This window comes from Anastrepha obliqua, chromosome 2 (genome assembly GCF_027943255.1).
Source record: "Anastrepha obliqua isolate idAnaObli1 chromosome 2, idAnaObli1_1.0, whole genome shotgun sequence".
NCBI lineage: Eukaryota > Metazoa > Arthropoda > Insecta > Diptera > Tephritidae > Anastrepha > Anastrepha obliqua.
Window position 1 is genome coordinate 130,952,679 of NC_072893.1, and position 23,581 is coordinate 130,976,259.

General features: G+C 37.2%; 1 protein-coding gene across 3 annotated transcripts in view; it reads right to left on the bottom strand.

The window, feature by feature from the left end:
• The window catches only part of LOC129239621 (serine-rich adhesin for platelets-like), a 120,109-nt gene that overhangs the window by 68,585 nt on the left and 27,943 nt on the right, over window positions 1–23,581 (bottom strand). For 2 of the 3 annotated variants that reach the window (XM_054875271.1, XM_054875270.1), the window contains exon 1: window positions 20,032–22,075. The exons of the other annotated variant lie outside the window; for it this stretch is intronic. In XM_054875271.1, the coding sequence (XP_054731246.1) occupies window positions 20,032–21,038 (1,007 nt within the window). In that variant the 5' untranslated portion in view covers window positions 21,039–22,075. Of the gene's footprint in view, window positions 1–20,031; window positions 22,076–23,581 lie in introns of those variants that run through there. 3 annotated transcript variants of the gene reach the window in all.

The following is a 23,581-nucleotide window of genomic DNA, read 5'->3' on the forward strand; positions in this document are numbered from 1 at the left end:
TCTGATGCTAACAAGACAGTGTCGTCTGCAAATGTTGCTATTAGAGAATTCTTAGTTGCCGGTGTAGGGATATCAGCTGTGTAAAGAAGGTAAAGAAGCGGCCCAAGGACACTACCTTGCGGTACACCTGCTTCCATTGTTAGTATATCAGAATACTTATCTTCGAATTTTACATAAAATTGTCTTCCAGTTATATAACTTTTCATTAGGTCGTAGTAGTCTGTTGGTAAATAAGTCAAGAGTTTTTGTAGAAGTCCTGCGTGCCATACTGTGTCAAAAGCTTTGGTTACGTCGAGATATACTGCTTCACACGTTCGTTTTTTATCGAGGTCTTCAAAAATTTTGTTTGTGACTCTGTGAACTTGTTGGATGGTGGAATGTTTTTGCCTGAATCCGAATTGGTGGCAAGGTATTATTTTGTCCTTTTGTATAATGGGATCGATTCTGTCAAAAAGTAACTTTTCAAAAATTTTTGATAATACTGGTAGTAGGCTTATAGGTCTGTACGAAGTTACTTGCGTAGTATCTTTGTATGGTTTTGGTATTGCGATAATTTGAGAAATTTTCCATACTTTTGGGAAATATTTCAAGTTCAAGATTTGATTGAACAAGTTCCTTATATAGATAAGCCCCTTCTCTGGGAGTTCTCTTAAAATTTTTCCAATTATTAGGTCGTATCCTGGCGACTTCTTAGGATCAGTTCTCTTACATATGCATTGTTTTATTTCTTCTAATGTATTATAACATTTTTTGGTTTGCATGCATCTTTTTTTTGCGTGGGTCGGGAAAAGGTTTACATTAGGCGTATTGTTCGTAAAAGTACTTTGGAAGTGTTTTGCGAGAACTTCAGCCTTGTCAAGATTTGTTCTAGTCCAGCTGCCATCAAGTTTTCTGATAGGTGGTTTGTATAAAATTTTATTTTCGATTTTGTTTGTAGCTTTCCATAGTGAATAGTTTGTCGTTATACCGGGTACCAGTTTTTCGATGCGTCTCTTAAGTTTCATATTTTTATGGTCGAATAGCATTTGCTTGATTTCCTTTGTAGCAGCGTTTAGCTTGCTTTTGTCAAGTGGCAGCCTTGTTATTTGCCAGCGTTTACGTAAGCGGTTTTTGATTTTGATTTTTTCTTGGATGTGTGCAGGTATATTGTAGCTCGAGGAACAGATAGTTTCTTGTGGAGTTGATTTCATAGTGGCGTTCATTATTGTGTGATTGAAATAGGCTATCGCACTGTCGATTTCGTCAAAGGTCTTTAACCCTCCGATGTTCATATGGGTCTGGCCAGACCTATTCGATCTTTAAATGTATGTAGATCTTTTATTTTTAATATCTGAGGCTTCTTAGTCCATGACTTCCTAAAATGTAGTGTGCTAAACACAATGAAGTAGCAAAATTAAGATTTTTGCTATATTTGTTGTAAAAATAATAATTTTAAACTAATTTCGTTAATTAAGCTCACATGGGTCTGTGCAGACCCATATAAGCTTCTCATGTAAATTGGTTAACCGTTAGGTGTAAACAACTAAACTGTTAGCGGAGGCAGCGGCAGGAATAATTTTTTAGTTGACATTTGAAAATTAAAGTGAACACGTGTTTTTTAATTAGTGGGAAGTGTTTTTTTTAAATAAAATGGAACAAGTAAATATGGATGAAGTTGATGTGATGACGCGTTTGCTTCGTAAGCTAAGTGCAGCAAATGTGAGTCCGGAAGAACGTCAGAGACTTCAGGCACAAATTGAAGAAATTATGGGACAGGAGTCCGATCCATTTGCAACAAGTGGCGACGTAAAAGATGATAATATTTTCCAGATGAAGATGACTTCGGTGAAGCATCAGATATAGAACAGGAAATCGAGTTAGAGGCTGTTCTGGATGAAAACCATGATGATATTGAGGATTTGGATAGAGAAGCTATCGCCCTTCAGGCTTCAACCACAATGGAATCATGCAGCACATCTATTACCCAGGGCCTTATATACAAGTCGAAAGATGGTAAGATGTGGAATTCAAATCCTCCACCACCTGGAAGGCCTCGTTGTCACAATGTTACAACTTTTACTCGTAAAGGGCCACTACGAGGAGCGTCACCGAGTCATAAAGCTCTTTTCAAGCTATTGCTGTCTCCTGAAATCGTAAGTATCATTGTGCGGGAAACCAACAGAAAAGCCGTTGAAGCGTTTCGTCTATGGAATGAAAAGCATCCCAGTAATAAACAGCGTTCTTGGGTAATGAGTAACGAAGACGAAATGTATGCTTTTTTTGGGATGCTACTTATTGCTGGTCTATTCCACTCGAATTCTTAGGCAGCGAAAGAATTGTGGGCCAGTTATAAGATGCCAATTTATAAGGCCACTATGTCATTGAATCGGTTCAAGAGCTTAACTACTTTCATCCGTTTCGATAACAGTGGTACTCGTGCTGAGAGATTGAAGCAAAGCAAATCTGCTGCCCTGGACGATGTATGGCTCATGCTGATGGCCAATTTAGAGAAAGCATACACTCCGGATTGTCATGTAACCGTCGATAAACAGTTATTTCCATATCGTGGGCGCACTCGATTCACCCAATATATTCCGAGTAAGCCGGCAAAATATGGCATGAAAGTGTGGTGGATTTGTGACTCTGTTTCAAACTACGCTTTGAAAGGTATAATTTATACCGGAAAACCACCAGGTGGCCAGCGAGAAACGAACCAAGGTGCTTGCCTTAATTTGATTGATGTTGATCATTCCTGGTTAGCAATGATTGATGTGACACGTTTTTTAAGTGTGATTGCGCAATGCAGAAACTCGCCCAGAGTCGAAAGTGCAGGAAAATGAACATTTGCATAAAAACATACATATGTGCATACATATATACTTTAGGGTGCCTCATCAAAAAGAGTTACCTCAGATGATAGAAGAGCCTAGCTTAAAAGGTCCCCATAAAAAGGTTTACAAATTTTATCAACAGAATTAAAACAATGAGATTTTGAAAGTAGTTTCAAATCGGTCTAGCTCACGTAAATCTTAATATTTTTCTTCCAGAATCTTGGGATCTATGAATATGAGCCGGAAATAAACCAGCAATCGACAGTATGAGAGTTCCAAGATGAGCATAATTCAACAAAAGCGGTTGGCGGAAGTAGCACCTCTAAGCAAATAATGGCCTGTTTTTTAGGAAAACCTAGTCATGTCGCAACTATACCACTAGAGCAACTTAAAACAGTCAATTCTGGGCAAAAATTTTCCCAGAATTAAAGAAAACCGACTGCCGAAGATTAATCATCCTTCACGAACTCTCTTAAGGGGTTAGGTGGGTTTGAAAATTTCAAAAAATCGATTTTTTTTTGTCTTATTAAATAGTATAATATGTTTAAAATATTCTCCTAAAATTTCAAATTGATCCGAGTAAAATTCTACGAGATAGACCCTTCAGAAGTTCCGCCCATCAGGCCATGTCAGTGCAGCGTTTCGCAGGTATACGCGTTTATCTCAAAACTCGATTTTTTAAGTCGGTGGACACGATTTCTCGAAAAGTTATGAAGCGATTTTGTTCAAATTTTGCACACATCTTTGGAATAACATTGTCAAGTTATTGAACGAAGGATTTTTTTTTATTTTTATTACAACTAATTTTTTCGAGCCAACACATGACGAAAATTTGACCAAAAAATGTGTTTTTTTGTTCAAAGTCTGTCAAAAATTCAAATTAAATTTTATTTTTTTTTCCTTCGTCCAGTAACGAGATTTATCCATGTACTAACAAAATATTTTTGGTTTTTTGATTTTAAATGAACCAATAATGAGTTATGCTGTCCACGGCAAGAGCATTTTTTTGTGAGACGTTAAGGGAGATGAGGTACCAACGGCTGAGTTTTCGGAATTTTTAAATAAAAATTTCACAAAATACTGTTTAAATATGTATCTTTGATATGCTGAATTGTTTAAATAAAATATATGATTGTATATATTAAAAAAAAATAGTAAAAATACCCTTTTTTTGAACCTCTGTAACCCACCTAACCCCTTAAATTAAACTCAGAGAACATTGCAGAAATGTTAAATTTCTCAAGTTTATTTTAAGATTTTTGTCGCATGGGAAGTAAATAGATACCCATTAAAATAATTTTTATTCAACTCTGACCAAATGAAATTATTTCATATTCCTGTAATACTACTGAGAACTTGCACTTATTTTTCCCCTTCCTAGTATTTTGAAAATTCATGCCACCAACTAAGGCAGTCTACCCCAGTTGGTGAATTCAAGCTGGCTTCGACTTCTCTTGTATATTATTATAGCACATCATGCATACGTATTGGCCTCGGGTGACGGTCAAGCATTGTTTGACAAGAACTTTATATGTGTGCGTGTCGGCTGATTGACGCTAATATCTAAAATTTTTGATTTTCATCATTCAAAAGCCGACAACAAGAATGTGTGACACGACGACACCCGACTGCACTAACACACACAAAGCTCAGTCAAGCATGCTGGACCGTCTCCCGAGGCCATATTAGCGAATGAGTCGAAAATAGAAACTGTTTACTTTTGCCATGTAATGTTGTTTCTTTGAACACGAGAAAAGCTAATGAAGGCAGTGAAACAAAGTTAACCCTTAAATGCATGACATCTCCGATTTGAATATTTTTTTTTAAACGAGAGATAACTGCTTATAAAGTCATGAAAAAATAATAAAAAAATTTTAGTGCTCAAAATTGTCCTTTTTTCTTAAGGAAGGGTTTGTTGCCAAATGGCTACATCATGTGTTATTAGAGCGATATAGTGAAAATTGTCAGGACTGAAACCAATCGAAAATGCAAGGAGAAAAATTTATTTTATTCAATTTAAATTGTTCAAAAAACATATACATTTTTTTTTTTTACTCTTTATTATTGCTTCTATTTCAACTTAAAATATTTACAATTTTTCTTTCTTTTTGGGGTTCAACAGTATTTAGAAGCCAATACCACTATATACATTTATCTAAGAAAAAACAAAAAATTTACTCGTTATTTAATTAATTTAATTATTTAATGAATAAATATATTCATAAAATTGTAACACCATTTACATCTGCAGGTCAGTTGGTCGTTTACGCTTAAGTCTCCTCGTCTCGGTTTCCTCTTTTAATGGAAGTTGCCGAATTTCCCTGTTAGAATGTTCTAGTAGTCGGTTTGTGTGTCTTAAGCTGTTGTTGCGTATTTCTTCATGGACTGTTTTTACTTTAAGTTCTCGATGGATATTATCATTTTGTATATACCACTCTGCTTTTGATATTATACGGAGTATCTTATTTTGCGTTTGTTGTATAATTTTTATATTTGTTCTGCTCGCAGTTCCCCAAAGCTCTGAGCCATATTTCCATATTGGTGTTATAATTACTTTGTATATTAGTATCTTATTTTCTAGTGAGAGCGTTGAATTTTTTCCCAAAAGCCAATGAAGTTGTTTAAACCTAGTCTTGATTTCGCGTCGTTTTTGTCCAATGTGTAACTTCCAGTTAAGTTTATTATCTATAATCATACCCAAGTATTTTGCCCTTGTGTCGTGGTCGATTTGTTTATTCTTTATGATTTGGATTTGTTTATTCTTTATGATTGTATTGTTTTTTTCTCTTGTTAGTGTATGTGACGTGGGCAGTTTTATCTTCGTTTATTTTGATTCCCCATTTCTCGAACCATTGAGTGGTGTTGTCAAGTAATTCCTGAAGTTTATAAGCAGCCGTTCTTGGATCTTTGTCTGATGCTAACAAGACAGTGTCGTCTGCAAATGTTGCTATTAGAGAATTCTTAGTTGCCGGTGTAGGGATATCAGCTGTGTAAAGAAGGTAAAGAAGCGGCCCAAGGACACTACCTTGCGGTACACCTGCTTCCATTGTTAGTATATCAGAATACTTATCTTCGAATTTTACATAAAATTGTCTTCCAGTTATATAACTTTTCATTAGGTCGTAGTAGTCTGTTGGTAAATAAGTCAAGAGTTTTTGTAGAAGTCCTGCGTGCCATACTGTGTCAAAAGCTTTGGTTACGTCGAGATATACTGCTTCACACGTTCGTTTTTTATCGATGTCTTCAAAAATTTTGTTTGTGACTCTGTGAACTTGTTGGATGGTGGAATGTTTTTGCCTGAATCCGAATTGGTGGCAAGGTATTATTTTGTCCTTTTGTATAATGGGATCGATTCTGTCAAAAAGTAACTTTTCAAAAATTTTTGATAATACTGGTAGTAGGCTTATAGGTCTGTACGAAGTTACTTGCGTAGTATCTTTGTATGGTTTTGGTATTGCGATAATTTGAGAAATTTTCCATACTTTTGGGAAATATTTCAAGTTCAAGATTTGATTGAACAAGTTCCTTATATAGATAAGCCCCTTCTCTGGGAGTTCTCTTAAAATTTTTCCAATTATTAGGTCGTATCCTGGCGACTTCTTAGGATCAGTTCTCTTACATATGCATTGTTTTATTTCTTCTAATGTATTATAACATTTTTTGGTTTGCATGCATCTTTTTTTTGCGTGGGTCGGGAAAAGGTTTACATTAGGCGTATTGTTCGTAAAAGTACTTTTGAAGTGTTTTGCGAGAACTTCAGCCTTGTCAAGATTTGTTCTAGTCCAGCTGCCATCAAGTTTTCTGATAGGTGGTTTGTATAAAATTTTATTTTCGATTTTGTTTGTAGCTTTCCATAGTGAATAGTTTGTCGTTATACCGGGTACCAGTTTTTCGATGCGTCTCTTAAGTTTCATATTTTTATGGTCGAATAGCATTTGCTTGATTTCCTTTGTAGCAGCGTTTAGCTTGCTTTTGTCAAGTGGCAGCCTTGTTATTTGCCAGCGTTTACGTAAGCGGTTTTTGATTTTGATTTTTTCTTGGATGTGTGCAGGTATATTGTAGCTCGAGGAACAGATAGTTTCTTGTGGAGTTGATTTCATAGTGGCGTTCATTATTGTGTGATTGAAATAGGCTATCGCACTGTCGATTTCGTCAAAGGTCTTTAACCCTCCGATGTTCATATGGGTCTGGCCAGACCTATTCGATCTTTAAATGTATGTAGATCTTTTATTTTTAATATCTGAGGCTTCTTAGTCCATGACTTCCTAAAATGTAGTGTGCTAAACACAATGAAGTAGCAAAATTAAGATTTTTGCTATATTTGTTGTAAAAATAATAATTTTAAACTAATTTCGTTAATTAAGCTCACATGGGTCTGTGCAGACCCATATAAGCTTCTCATGTAAATTGGTTAACCGTTAGGTGTAAACAACTAAACTGTTAGCGGAGGCAGCGGCAGGAATAATTTTTTAGTTGACATTTGAAAATTAAAGTGAACACGTGTTTTTTAATTAGTGGGAAGTGTTTTTTTTAAATAAAATGGAACAAGTAAATATGGATGAAGTTGATGTGATGACGCGTTTGCTTCGTAAGCTAAGTGCAGCAAATGTGAGTCCGGAAGAACGTCAGAGACTTCAGGCACAAATTGAAGAAATTATGGGACAGGAGTCCGATCCATTTGCAACAAGTGGCGACGTAAAAGATGATAATATTTTCCAGATGAAGATGACTTCGGTGAAGCATCAGATATAGAACAGGAAATCGAGTTAGAGGCTGTTCTGGATGAAAACCATGATGATATTGAGGATTTGGATAGAGAAGCTATCGCCCTTCAGGCTTCAACCACAATGGAATCATGCAGCACATCTATTACCCAGGGCCTTATATACAAGTCGAAAGATGGTAAGATGTGGAATTCAAATCCTCCACCACCTGGAAGGCCTCGTTGTCACAATGTTACAACTTTTACTCGTAAAGGGCCACTACGAGGAGCGTCACCGAGTCATAAAGCTCTTTTCAAGCTATTGCTGTCTCCTGAAATCGTAAGTATCATTGTGCGGGAAACCAACAGAAAAGCCGTTGAAGCGTTTCGTCTATGGAATGAAAAGCATCCCAGTAATAAACAGCGTTCTTGGGTAATGAGTAACGAAGACGAAATGTATGCTTTTTTTGGGATGCTACTTATTGCTGGTCTATTCCACTCGAATTCTTAGGCAGCGAAAGAATTGTGGGCCAGTTATAAGATGCCAATTTATAAGGCCACTATGTCATTGAATCGGTTCAAGAGCTTAACTACTTTCATCCGTTTCGATAACAGTGGTACTCGTGCTGAGAGATTGAAGCAAAGCAAATCTGCTGCCCTGGACGATGTATGGCTCATGCTGATGGCCAATTTAGAGCAAGCATACACTCCGGATTGTCATGTAACCGTCGATAAACAGTTATTTCCATATCGTGGGCGCACTCGATTCACCCAATATATTCCGAGTAAGCCGGCAAAATATGGCATGAAAGTGTGGTGGATTTGTGACTCTGTTTCAAACTACGCTTTGAAAGGTATAATTTATACCGGAAAACCACCAGGTGGCCAGCGAGAAACGAACCAAGGTGAACGGGTCGTCATGAAATTGATGGAAAATTATGTGGACAGCGGTAGGACTGTTTATGCTGACAATTTTTTTTTTTCAACATACAACTTGGCAGAAATGTTGATGGATCGTTCAGTGGCTTTCGTCGGTACCGTAAGATTGTTATCACAATAATAATATCGCTCTGTGCTCGTATATGGCAAAGCCGAAGAAGCCAGTAATTATGTTATCCACTGCCCATTACCATCAAAGCACCGATCCATTGAAAGGATTCAAGCCAAATCAAATTTTGGACTACAATAAATTTGAAGCGGGGGTAGATACAATGGATCAAATGTTGACTGGCTATTCGTGCAAACGCTCGACAAACCGTTGGTCACTGGCAATGTTTTATAATATGCTTGATATTGCCGGTTTGGCCTCATTCATCTATGACGAGCTGAATCCGGCAAAGCAAAGTGATAAGAGGCGCTCATTTATCGTTGAATTGGCACGGCAGCTAGTTATCCCACACATGACGAAACGGGCGACTAACCCATTAGTATGGAGGTTTGCTCATATAAGACAAGCAATGAATCTTTTCAATATCAAGGTGATTATGAATTATATAAAGATATGTGTATGCATGTATTCATATTTACTAATTTAAAATAAATTATTTCGCTACTTTTAGGTACCGGAATCTTGTCCATCGACATCAGATGCAGCACAGCAACAATCATATGCTCAAGTTGCTTCAACACGGTCATCGTGCTACCATTGTGCTGCTTCTTCTTCGAAAAAGCGACGTAAAACTCGTTATAACTGCAGGAAATGTAATCGTCCCATATGTCTTAATGAACATTCCATGCAAATATATAATTTTAAACCCAATTGCTCTTCGTAATTAATACTAATCCGTTCAAATAAATAAATAAAATTATTTTTAAAACCGTATTTCTTACATTATTTGTATGGGTCTGGGCAGACCCTTATGACGCACTTACCGCATCATAAGGCACCGAAGATCGGAGAGTTAAGCTTATTTTATTTTTAAGATTACGGATGACTATTTCTCTAAATGTATCCCAGCAGGTTTTTTTTGTTATATATGTTTCTATTCGAGGATTCCTTCGTATATGAGCTCTGATATATCATTATTATTGAGTAATGGTCAGACGACAATTCAATTAACGATTTAATTGACATATCTTCGTGGCTAACGTTTTTTGTTATAAAAAAGTCGATCAGATCTGGACTTTTTTTTGGATCAGTTGGCCAGTATGTTGGGTCGCCACTACTTATGAACTTGCTGTTGTTCCTTTTTATGGCGTCCAGTAAATTACGTCCTTTGAAGTTCGTCAATCTTGAACCCCAAATTGCATTTTTAGCATTATAATCCCCGCCAGCTATGTATCGTTTGCCAAGTGTTTTCAAAAAGTCGTAGTATTGTGGTATGGAATTTATGTATTTTGGGGGACAATATACAGCAGAGATGGTTAGTTTGGTTAGTTTGCCGCCCTCATCTTCAATTTGGATCGATGTCGCTTGTATGTTTTCTTTTTCGTATTTTCTAACTCAATGCATTTAATGTCTTGCCTAATTATTATCGCTGTGCCTCCATGGGCTTTGTTGTCAGGGTGGTTTGTGACAAATATTTTATAATTAGGTATTCTTGCAAAGCTTTTGTCAGTGAAGTGTGTTTCAGAAATTCGTAATACGTCTATTGAATTATGGTTTATAAACACTATCAGTTCTTTCGAGTGTTGGCCCAAGCCGTTTGCATTCCAAGCGACTATTTTCAGTCTACTTGTGCTGCCCACCTATTTTGTTCACGAGCAGTGTTATAATATTCATTATGTTTGACATTTGTGGGAAGACCTGCTTCATCATTTCTTTTAACTCTTTGATGTCGTCATTTGAAGTTGCTTCAGAATTTGTTTCAGAACTTGTCACACTCGATTGTGGGTTGTTAAAAATAACTTGGGCATATGACATTGTCGGTTTGACATATTGTGAATCTATTTGCCGATTTAAAGCGTTTTGCTGTTTATCAGTATTCAATTCTTTGTTACGTTGCTCTGGGTATTGTTTTATTTTGGGTGCTTTGTACACCGCGCATCCTCTGTAGCTCGCTGTGTGTTTGCCTCCGCAATGGGCGCATTTTATGTTGCTGCTATTTTCTACAACACACTCTATAGTTTTGTGATTACCCGCGCATTTTACACAAACTGGGGTTTTTGTGCAAAAGTTTTTAGTGTGTCCGTATTTTTGACAATTTGTGCATTGTGGAATTGTTTTCTTTTGATGAGGCGGCTCAAAACTTATTTTGCAGTGTTATAGATTCTTTATTGAATAAATATCTTTATTGTTTGCACCTTGCTTCATCTCCAATGAGAACAATGGCAGAGGTTTCTTTGTGCCTTTTTGCAAAATATTTTGAATATTAGATATTTCATGGCCTAATTCTAGTAGTTCCTGCTTAATTTCATCTTTATCAGCCGAATAATGCATTCCCCTTAGGAATACTTTGAATCCTCTTTCTTCCTTTAGTTTAAAAGTATAATACTGGGTTTTCTTCTCCTTTAATAAATTAATGATTGCAGTATAATTGTGTGGTTCGAGTGGCTGTAGTTTAACTTCATTGTTTTTCAAAGCCTTAAGTTCATATTTGCAATCAGGAATGGTACTCAGTGCCTGCATTAACTTATCAATGCGTTCTACGTTTTGTATGTAAATCGGGGGGGGCTTGCGTTTTTTAATTATTGGGTTTAAGTTTTCTGCAGCGGTTGGTCTTTTTGTTCCACTGTTATCGGTTGGGTCATTGTCTGGTTCGTCGTCTGAAAGCAATTCGAACATGTTTGACGATGTTTGCTGGCTGAGCCAATATGACGTTAGGTTTCTTTGGTTTGTTGTTGTGTCTTTGCTTTTATGTTTTTTTGTGCTATGTATATAATCATTTTGCTTACTTGGGGAGTTGTGATACCGTTTTTGTGTAGTTTGGACTGCCGTGTTTTTGTTGGAGCTTTCACATTCGTTGTTTTGTTCGTTGGACTGCTTTACTTGTGTAATTTCCTTCGTTGTTTCTGTTTGCTGTTGTTGGATTGCTGGGATAGCTGTGTTTACTGTTTGCAGGGTGTTTCTCTTTGTTGTCATTATCGGCGCTGATGTAAATAGGGGAGGGGGCCCAGTTGTGACGCGGGTTTTGAAAAAAATTAAAATTTTTTCCTCAGTTCCGCAAATTGAAAAATGAAGAAGTTTAACATTTAACTATTAACCAAACGCAACTTTTCTCCAAAGAAAGTATGTTTATTTGAGTTACTCAAAAAATTTTGGAACAAATTTTTTCAGGATAACTTTTTTTAGGACAAAAAAAAAGTGGCCCAGTTGTGACGCACCTCAAGAAATTTACTGGAAATGAGAAAATATGAAAGGAATGTCACACCAATTGTTGTGATTTAATGATTTATTTATTTTGAAGGCTTTCAATGGCAAAAATAATGAAAAATACAAAAGAAAATGTCCTTCAATGGCCATAAATGACAACGATTTTTATTCATCATCGTCATCTAAATATTCCTAGTCGTCGTCCACGTCACTTTCGCAGTGTTTGCAAGTGAAATAACTTGCCTGCATGTTGGCGCACTTCAAATGAACTGGACGCTTGCATACGTTGCAATTGATCGAGTTGGCAGCGGTCAATTTCAGCGGCAACAGCTTTAAGCAAATGATGATATGATCGTAGTGCAAAAAAAAGGTGCGTCATAACTGGGCCACCCGCTGAGTCACAACCGGGTCACGATGCTATTTTGTGTATGACAAGCAAGTTTTTTTATAGGCACCACATAATCACATAAATCCATATAGAATCACAAAATATACGGCAAATACAATATTTTGATGCATCACACTCGCCTTTTCACTGTTAATTTCACAAAATTTTGGTACTTTGAAAAAAATCAAAATAACTTTTTCGCACGATTTTCAACACGATGTTTGGTGCGTGTATACACAATGCGACTACTAACGTTGGTGTCTGCACAAAAACTGCTGAACGTCAAACGAACATGATTGGCAGGGCTCAAACTGTCATTTTCATACCGCATGTCAAAAATATTTAGCTGCGTCACAACTGGGCCTGCGTCATAACTGGGCCCCCTCCCCTACCACTGATGTAGTTGTTGAGTCTTTGTAGTTTGTTTGGTAGGTCGTGCTTGTTGGGGTTTTGTTTTGTTCACTCCATGAAGTTGGTTCGCTTGGTGAGAGTACATTTGGCGTTGTTGTACGAGTTAAAAGTTGTTTTATATGTACACATGTGTTCGCTGCGTTATCGCGAGGTTCGCTGAAGTTTGTTTTTGGCGCAAGTTTTGACGAATTTTGTCGCTCTTGCGGTGGAGAATGCCCCACAGGCATCTCAAGTTTGTTCTGTTTTTGTTTATTATTAAAATTATTTTTTGTTTTGCACTTTTACTTAAGTATGTAGAATGTCGAATAAGCTAATGTATATTCAGCGTGTAAGCGTCTATATCGCAATTTGGAAATTGTTGAGTTTGGTTTTATCACTTTGATAGGCTATACTCGAGAGCTGTTAAAATCACGTCCGTTCAAAAGCAACGTCCGAAATTGAAATTGAAATTATATGAAAAAGTTTAAAACAATTATTTTTGTTGTTAAAACACAGAGGAATGCTACATTTTTCACATTTAACGCGACTGAAGCCCTTACATTCAGGATATTTACAGCGCATTTTAGTTTCCGTGTGCTCGGGCCAGTGTCCAGTTTCATCTCTGCGAATATCCTTGGGAGGAACATGTTGAGCAGGACCTCTTTTCTTCTTCATTTGAATTGCTGGTTCTATGCTACTTGGTCTGCCACGTTTTGTTCCCACTTTCACTTGCCTGAGACAACGACCTACTTCAAGACGAAAATCAGCTTGGTTTAAAAGATCAGATTCCGTTTTGTTCTTCTGCTTCAGTACGCGTTTGTAGGTCAACCATGCATTGACCATTGTCATGTCAATCAAGTGATAAAATATTCGCAAGTACCACTTTCTACTTTTAATTGCAATTTTATACCGACCCATTAAACTATCTAAGAGGTCCACGCCTCCCATATGACGATTATATTCGTGAATAATATTGGGGCATTTTACATCAACTACTTTGCCAGCTTTCCGATCAAATCGTTTTACTAATATTTCATGAGATGTTCCTGCAAAAGAAGATATTAGGTTAACATATTTATTATCCTTCCAAACAACTGAAGTTATATCGACTCCATATATAGTCGTCATATATTCATGGCTTTTTCCGCGTTCTTCTTTTTTCATTGCGGCTTCTGTTGGTAATTTACAATTTGGAATTCTGTTTCTACGAACAGTTCCAAGCGAGAAAATACCTTTTTTGGCTAAATACACCATCAGTGGAATGGCTGTATAAAAATTATCATGATATATGCGATATTTTTGTTGCCTTGGAATAATACGCGACAAACGCAAAACAATGTTTGATGTTGCCCCAAGATCTGGTTCGTCATGCGGTCTGGGCATATTGTTTTCAGCACCAGAGTATATTTCAAAATTGTAGGTAAATCCAGAAATTCCTGCCAAAACAAACAATTTGAAACCCCATTTATGGGGTTTCATTGGTATATATTGCTTCATGAAGTGTTTCACTTTTGTTGAGCACATTTGTTCGTCGATGGCCATTTGCTTTTCCAATGGTATGCTTCTAAATTTGGAAAGAAGATGATTGATTAGAGGCCTTTGTATAACCGATCATGCCCTTCTTGCCCGCAATTTTTCAAAGGCGTTGACTGGCATTATGTCTTTTACAAAAGAAATGCCCAGTTTATCACTCCAATAAGATCTAATACTCGGCGCATGTACAACAGACATGTACACTACAATGGCAATGTACTTTTTTATATCGGACGGAGCATATTTGTTATGTTTCTTTGGATTCTTTTGTACACTGTACAAATTTGTCTGCTCCGCAGTGTTCATAATAAGTTCATCAGTACAAAAGTAACAAAAAACCTGGTATGGAGTCTCTAAACTTAATAATTCACCGTATATTTCATCGTTACCATGAAATTGGAGTTGATCTTCATTTAATTGTAGATTTTTTTTCCAAATGATGTTTTTTTTGGTGCGTTGTCCAAAATCTTCGGTTGAAGGGGCTGCAGAATTACATTCCAATGACGGACTCGGAGCTAAAGGAAGCTGCGTGATTGCATCTATTTCTGTATCATCATCAGAATGTGCCAGATCAGTCGGAGCAAAGTCTGGGTCCTCTATATCGTTATCAAAGCCATTCTCATCTTCACTTTCGTCGCTATTATATTCCAGCAAATATTTCGTAAGCTCCTCCACTGATTTGAATGGTTTATTCATTTTAGAAACAACTGAACAAGAGAATTAATAGTGGTCACACCAGTTGAACAAACTATGATTATATGCACAATGTAGCCAAATGGCAACATGTAGCCAAATGGTAATTTGATAACAATCAAAATTAGTTTTATATATACAATTGCTGCAAATACATACCTTTTTATGTATAAACAATAATTTTAAATAACAATTGATGCTTTATTTATTATTTTACAACGCTTTTCAAAGTTCACACTTCACTACTTATGGACAATGTGTATACTCATGTCAAAAAATTGCGCCAAAAAAAGCACGATCAATGAAAACACACGAGTCAACTTACGATTTCGTTTGAACAGTATGTAGCCAAAAGTCTACATCACGAATTAAACCGTTATCTGTAGTATATGCGAAATTATAGAACGTTTAATGCTATGTTGCCAAACGGCAACGCAATGCATTTAAGGGTTAAAGAATAATAAATTCACCCAAATTACCCAAAAAGATGAGTTGTGATCGAAAATTGTATAAGTACAATATACGAAAATAAAAATGGCGAGTGAGAGATGACAAATGTGTGCAGTGTGCCAAAGGCATCGGCGACAATCGATAACTTCTAGTCCTAATGCAGGAGTGACAGATTTAGTTCCGCTCACGTGCTTAAGTTAGATTAGGCTTGTGCAATGCGATGTGATAGATTTATTAAAAATCAAATTTCGCGCGCATTAGGTCTTCAACTCCCAAGCCAAACGGAATCAGAAAATTTTGATAGCAAAATGTAATTAAATAAGAAATAAATTAAAGAACAATTTAAACTCCACTTTTTGGTTTTTTTCTTTAGTTTTTGTTAAAAAGCTTTTATTGTGTGAATACTCATGCACTTACTCATGCAAACTATTTTTGAATAATAAAGAAAAACATAATTACGAAGTATTCATTGGTTTTTGTTCAATACTTACGCTGGAAATACCCTTTCAAAGAAAAATGGGATTTTAGATATTTTTCTATTGAGAAATAGGTATTGGACAAATAATTGTTAAAAAAGGGGGAAAAAAGAAAGTTTTATCTTAGTATTGCGAAAGCATCTGTTATGAGGAGAAACTGTACGGACAATTCCAACACATTTAATTAGACATATATTGTACATAGATAGAAGGATGGATATACTTATGGTATATCTAATACCTAATTGGCGCTTACGTCAAATTTTGGTTCGAATCTCGGTGAAGGCAAAATTAATAAAAACATTTTTCTAATAGCGGTCGCCCCTCGGCAGGCAATGGCAAACCTCCGAGTGTATTTCTGCCATGAAAAAGCTCCTCATAAAAATATCTGGCGTTCGGAGTCGGCTAGAAACTGTAGGTCCCTCCATTTGTGGAACATCATCAAGACGCACACCACAAATAGGAGGAGGAGCTCGGCCAAACACCTAACAGAAGTGTACGCGCCAATTATTTATTATTTTAATTGGCACTTACACCATTTATTTAGTGTTTAACTGAAGGATGGATAGAGGTTATCACTTCAATCTCTATTTGCTTTCCCTTCTTCATAATACTTCATCCAGATCCAGTTCATTCAATAAACCTCAGTTGGTACTAGGCTGAGCTGAATATCTGTGCCACTTTTCCAGCCGTACCAGGATGAAAAGCTTAATTCTTCTTCTGGGCGGAATTTGGATTTTTTGTCCAAGTGGGCCCTTGCATGGCAACCATATGACATATCCTGACCTAACCTAACCTATGAAAAAACCACAAGATTACGTCGCATGAAAAATGTCTAAAAAGTGATAATCGCTATTCTTGGCCACAAAAAAGAAAAATATCATAATTAAACTCATTATTCTTCATTTTATTTCACACCCCTTCTCAATGCTCTAATTGCCGCAAATTATAATTCATGCTTCAACAACATTTCAAACTCAAATATCAAATAGCAAAATATGCATGTAATTGTCACATGACCCAGATAGCATCGGTAATTTTCACTGTACATGCAAGTGCTCAATTTAACTGTAAATTTGCGATTCTCACACGCATTTGACATTTGACAATTTAAGTGCGCAGAAAAATTGCTGCATCTGCACTCACTATTAGCCGACAGCAGCAGCACTACAAGCGCATGGTAAATAAACCGATATTTTACAAAACTAATGAAATCATGACATTTTGAGTTTTTTTCCCTGCAAGTGGCAGTCGAGAGTGGTTTGCTTTCTGTGCGAATTCTGTTTATTTATTTATTATTCAAACTGATTTATGCAAACTACAAAATAAGTGAGCGAATTTCATTTGCGAGTAAAGTTAACCTCGAGGCAGTAGCTCCTCCGAGTGGAGCATCTTGTAACCGAACTGTTTAATAATTATAATTCATTCGTTGCTCGTAGCGTGCCAATGACTAAAATAAATCTTAAGATAAAAAGTATAGAAATACAGTTTGAAAATGAAATGCAAATTTCTTCAGGGTATCACACTTTCGTGTATTTTCTTTTGCATATTTGTTTTGTGCCATTGGCGAGAGAAAAGTTTATTGAGCTATTGACGAAGTGAACGTGAAACGTGCGGCGCATTTGTTAGAAATGTTTACGTGCTTCGAAAGAAATTGGCAATTCGTTTGGAAAATGTTTAAAGAATTCCAATACAAAATAATTAATGTCAAAGAAGCAGAGTAAATGAATCAATCAAAAAATTTATTATTTGGTATAAAATTTGAAATTTGTACAAACAGTTTTAAATTTAAATAAAAAATAGTTAAAAATAAATAGCATTGAAATAAAAAATTGACTTGCAACCTACCATAGCATAGGATCACCCCGGTCACTGAAACGGCAGACGAACTTTTATTCGTTCTCACGACAGTCGCTTCAACGTCGCCGGAGCGACCCGGACTTATATTCGGTCAGGCACTGTCACTCTAGCAGCATTCCCCGCGCATGTATGGAGAAAGATTATGCTGCTACAGCAACAACAACAACGAACTTACATTAAGGGTTACTTTCGTTTGACTTGAATTTGTGCGGAAGAGGCGTCTCTCACTTTCTACATTAAATTTCCCAAATAAGGAGCAGCAAAATTCGACACAATGAAACATTATGGGGAAAACATATTTAGAGGTGTGCTACGTAGCGGCCCGTTATTCGGCTCTGAGCGAATTGGAGAGAATCAGCTGATGGGCTGTTTATGAAAAAACTGAGATTGCGTTAGTGATATACGAAAAAAAAACAACCAATGACAACAATTCGTTGCCATCTGAACAACGACTGCTTAGACGAGTGTTTGAATACAATACAAATGATCGTGCAGAATCTCCTGAGTGACATAACAGCCAAATTCCCCTCAAAAGCTAAACAGCAATGGTGAAACAGGAGAAGATGCTGAGTAGAAGATAGCTTTTTTGTGGAAAGAGAATAGAGGAGACTATTTCTAAGGGGAATACTTTTGTAAATAAGCAGCTACGAAATAGAAAAAAATATAGAAATTTGTACCTGCGATATGAGCAAACCGCAACATTTATCAATGCCTTTGGAGCTACTAACAGCCGACATTATCATGCGATGATATGTACGAGAAAAGGCCAACATTGAAGATCTGATGACTGCTCAAATGGTGGTTGACTAGTTGCATGTGGCATCGCACGAAGTCTAACCTAGGCCTGCCTTAATCTATTCTAACCTTACAAAATTAAACAGATCTCAACTATTATTAGAATGTGAACTTATTTCCTTTGAAGTAATTACCCGAGCAATAAAAAGAAATATTTTATATACAAAATGAAAAAATAAAAAGAAAAAAATTATCTGCAGCACGCAGTCAAGCAAGCCGCCATTAGCACTGCAGTCAGTCCACAAGGAGTTTAACATACAAGTTGCAACTTCCTGCGAGAAGTTGGCGATTTGTTTGCATTCCGCCATCTTGTTCAACACACGTACCATACTCGCATATCGCATAGTTGGCGGCCAGACAAATGTCTGCCTTCACTGCCGTTTGCATCTAAGAGTAGAATTTGTTATGCAGCAACTTTTCACATTCGTTTTGGTTTTCGGTTTGCCAACCTGCACATCCTGTTTCCGGCGCGCACGATTCACTCGGAATTGGCCATTGGCCAGCAGCAGGCAGCTGAATACTTTGTATTTTTTCCCTCGAAGCCAAAAGTTTTATATTTTGCTTTAAATGCCAATGTGGGCGTTCTATTTGAAAAGCTGCTTACTGCAACTTGGTTTTACAGGATACATATGTATAAATGTATGTGCGCTCTCCGTTGGGGTTTGAAGAAGCTTACATACTTGTTAAAGGTGAATAGTTCACAATATCTGTCGCAGTGGTTGAATGTATCGCTAAAGTAAAAGTGGACATGAAGTGTTTGGTTACGCTTTACTTTTTTCTTGAGCAAACAAGGGACAACGATGTTGCATGCATCGCATGAATATTTAATGTTTTCAAGGTCTTTGGAAAGAAGTTTTCTCTCTGTGGACTGGCCGTGCTCAGTGCGGCTTCGGAACCGGTAAGTAAAAATACACTTACATATATGATGCATTCCCATGAAAGCCGGTTCTACGTAGCGAAGGTGTGGCGAATACCCGACCGTTAACCGGCTCTCAGCGAATTAGAAAGAATTAGCTGATTGGCTGACATAACTGAGGTCATGACAGCGGTTTGTTTACGAAAGATCTGAGAATTGGTGTCGCTTAACGACTGATTGGACGAGTGTGTGAATACGTCTGAAATGAGCGGCAGAATTCTCTCAGAATTACTCCCTCAATTTCTTTTTTCACCATAGCCGAAGGTAAACCTGGTAATCTAGCATCCTTGATGTAATGCAGGTTAAAACACAAATCTTCTGAAGAGAATAAGTCAAGAAGACGTTGCTACACAACGCATCTTAGGCAATTCGAAGATACCTCGGTACGATAAAGATTGTCAGTAGAAGTGAATTACACTGGTCACATCAATTTCTTAATGTAGTATCTTTGTATTCCAAGCACACGCTACACAAAAGTACTTATTCAGGAGCATCAATCCCTGAATACTATAACGGATGGTCGAGCAAAAGCCCACTTAAAACCTTTTAACTCTTGATTCGAACAAAATCACACAAATACTCATTAACTGCAACCACACATTGTAAAAACATATCAATGCCATTTAAGTTCAAGCTTTACCCATTCATACAACCTTGCCGAATGCCAAACCACTTGGCCTTGTCTATAGCAGCTTTTCACACACAAGCACAGCTTTTCACACACTTCTATGCTGCATTTAATTCCTCATATCATCAGTGAGCTTACCTTTGACAGCAAGCCACACCGTCGTCCGCTAAATGTAATCTGCGTTTGGCACCAAAATCCTCACTCGTACAGTCGCCGAATTCATCTTCTTCCTCCGTCCGATTGGCGGCCTTACCATTCAACCTAATAGTAATGCCCACCTTTCCACGTTTGCTGCATATTTCGCCATTGCAGTTGGAGTGCCTTAAAACATCGGCCGCATCAGCAGAAGTCGCCGACGTTGACGAGGTAGTGGAGGAAGACGCAGAAAATTTCGACGATGATGATGCGGCTGAAGATGTTTTAGACGCCTTCGAACATGCGGACGTTGTGGAAGTTGTAGATGCGTTAGAATTTGTGGCATGATGCCCGAAACCGGTAAACTTTGTGTGCGCGCGAAAACTACGGCGTATCGATTGCAGGCTATGACGTAAAAACGATTCGCGCTTAAAAACGTTTGGTACGCATTTGTCTGATTTGTTGTGCCGCAGCGGTGGCGCCACACTGTCTGGCTGCGTATGGCTGTGGGCTGCTGCTGGAATGGGCAACGATTTGGGGCGAACGGGCGTTTCGCTCACTACTCCCTCAGCTATCACAGAAGGATGGCGCAGTAAAGGACGTAAGTCCGCCACTGAATCGTTCGATTGTTTTGATTTCGTTTTTTTCTTATTATTCGCTGCTTTGGCATTTTCGAACGCCTTACCGGTATGTGTGTCATCGAGTAGCAACGCGCCAGTTTGGCGTAAACTAGATAGATTATCTAATGTACTCTTTGACTTTTGTGGCAGCGCATGGTTTTTCAAAGATTTGTCAATAAAACTGTACGATTTGATTAGAAAAAGATTTGACTGATTTTTTTGTGCTTTTAGACGCGCGATATGCGAATCGGAATTCTTACGCGGCAGCGCAGCTACGCCAAGCGACGTTGCAGGTGTAGTGGAAGCCATAGTTAGTGTGGAGTTTTCGTAATTCACTGGCGTACGGGAATTCAAAGCTGTTGCCTGAGCTTGCAAACTGTCATGCGTCATAGCTGATTGGCTGCCAAATGTTGTGCTGTATTGTGTTGTTTATTGTTATGGCCTTTTGTTTGCAAATATTTATACGTTTATGTATTTATAATCTTATTTACGTACACATTATTTTTTATCAAGTTGGTTTTTTATCACAATTTTTATTTTTTTTAGGGGCGTTATGGGCTAATTAAGTATGTCGTGCACGCGTCAACCGCACGGTCGATCGATCAGTCGCGCCAATTCTACAGCAAATAGCGCTTGCTTGCTTTTATGTACGCGCTGCCTGAATTACACAATCACACACGCGCTCACTCACTCGCGCACGGGTAAGCGATCAGTCGTTCGATCATTGACGCTTTCACGACGTTTCTTTGACGCTGGAGGTTGACTAATGCGCGCGCTGCTCAATTTATACACGTCCGCCGCAGCGCGCTCAATATGTCAACTGCCATCTGGCGCTGCTTTATGGTTATAGTCCATATGTGCGTTAATTGTATATGGGCAAATGTAAAATTACTGTTGTAATTGTTGGAGACACACTTATTTTAGAAATTTCAAGTTAATAACGACTTTTCTTCAGTTAGTTCGTTTTGGTTGTTGATTTGTTTCTCAGTATTTCGCTTTGTTATTGTTGACACTTTGTCAGCTGACTGCTAACAGTATTTGAAACAGGTTATAACGTGTGCCCACACCCAAACACAACAACCGCAACGCTACAGTAAACAAAACCGAACTACGTATTTTTATTGACTTTTGAACCATCACAAACTTTCTTTACACTCTTTGGCGGCTTAGTGATGTCATATTTCACAGAGCTAGCGGCAAATTCACAAAACATACTGGGCTAGTGCTCGAACAAACCATTTGTATGCACTTTTTCAAACACGTTTCAAAGTTCATTGCAAGTTGCAATGATTGGCATTTTTTACCATTCTATTGGAGAAAAACACTACCTTTCCAGCCCTACAACAACACTTTTGCACTATTATAAAAACTGCACAAGCGTGTAAAATCGTCATGCCCCTAACTTCATATGCCATTACTACGACTCGCAGTAGTATTTTTCGCTGTACCGTCGCTATCATGCGCCGAATTCGAACTGAAGCCCAAACACAGCTAACACAAAGGTTCGAGTGACGGGCGCGCCACATGCCGGTGTTTGGCGCGTTTGCGCGACGTTGCGACGCTGTGCTCTGTTGTTGTGTCTCTGTTGACTACATCGGTGAGCGTTAGTTAGTAGTGGTGCGGCGGGTGGTTTGCAGTTAACCAAACCGAGACGGTTAAGGTATGGCAAGTGTTTAAAATAATCCCTATTGTCTGCGACGGGATAGCAAACAAACGTTGACGATTCATAAATTTTGGACGCCAGGGCGTATGATTTAGTTTCTTTGAAATATAAATAGCCAAGCTGAATAAAAGTAATGCAAAAGCGCGCTTAGTCTCTATAATTATTAGCGATATCAAGCTATAAAATTATAGAGCTTTTTTCCTCTCGATTATTATTTTAATTCATACAAATTGCAGAACGGGAGGTCATCGATTACATAGGGATTTACTATTATTAAATAAAGCTTATTGTGTGTATCCATTTCTAGATGTACAGCTGTGTTCATAAAAATAGTTGTCAACTCCTTATAAAACTTTTATATTGTATAAGTACAATAAAATTTTGAATTTTTACTATTGTACCTTGTTATTATTATTATTTTTTTTTTTTTTGACAAAGCATTCAATTTCAATTTTATAAAAAAAAAATTGCCAGCTCGCTTTCACTCACTATCAGGTTAATAATTTGAAGCAAATTTTTTATACTAAGTTTTTTTTATCTATCAAATGTATTATTTTAGTGGTCATTAAAGGTCATTTAAAAAGTGAAGTGGTTTGAGTGAATTTCACCACCAAAGTAACTCTACAATTTTCAAGCCAAACCGGGGTCGAACATATTTTTTTTTATTTAAATACCTTGTATATGAAGATTTGATTGCAAAAATTAAATAAATAAGAAATTAAAAAAAAATTTAGTTTGAACTTAACGTTTTAAGAAAATCTTATTTAGATATTGTGTAAAAACTTCGCTTACACGTAAATGCTAATAAAAAAAAATAATAATAATAATTTACTAGGCATTCACAATTTTTTGTTTTATGCTTACAAAACAAATCATCCGGTCTACTGTTACCACTTTTAATATATTAGCCTTCAAGGAGTCCTACTATTAATGCGAAGAGCATTATTCTCCCTATGGTAACATAATTTTCTCTCTCTCCTCTCGGGCATCCCAATATTTTGGGAAATGTGCTCATTCAAAATGGTCATACAAATCATATTTTACTGCTATTTTTCCCCGTACAGAGTATATAGAAATTGTACAGTTTTGTTGTAGTTGTGAATCAGTCATGCAAAATGTGTTCATTAAAAAGGTGAGCTTGCAAAAAATAGCAGTAAGCAAAAACAAATAATATAGCGTTCTACGATAAGCATTGCTGTTGTTGTTTTTCACACATTTTACTTCTCATTATCAGCTGTTATCGCTTTCTCTCTATATCTTATATCTTGTG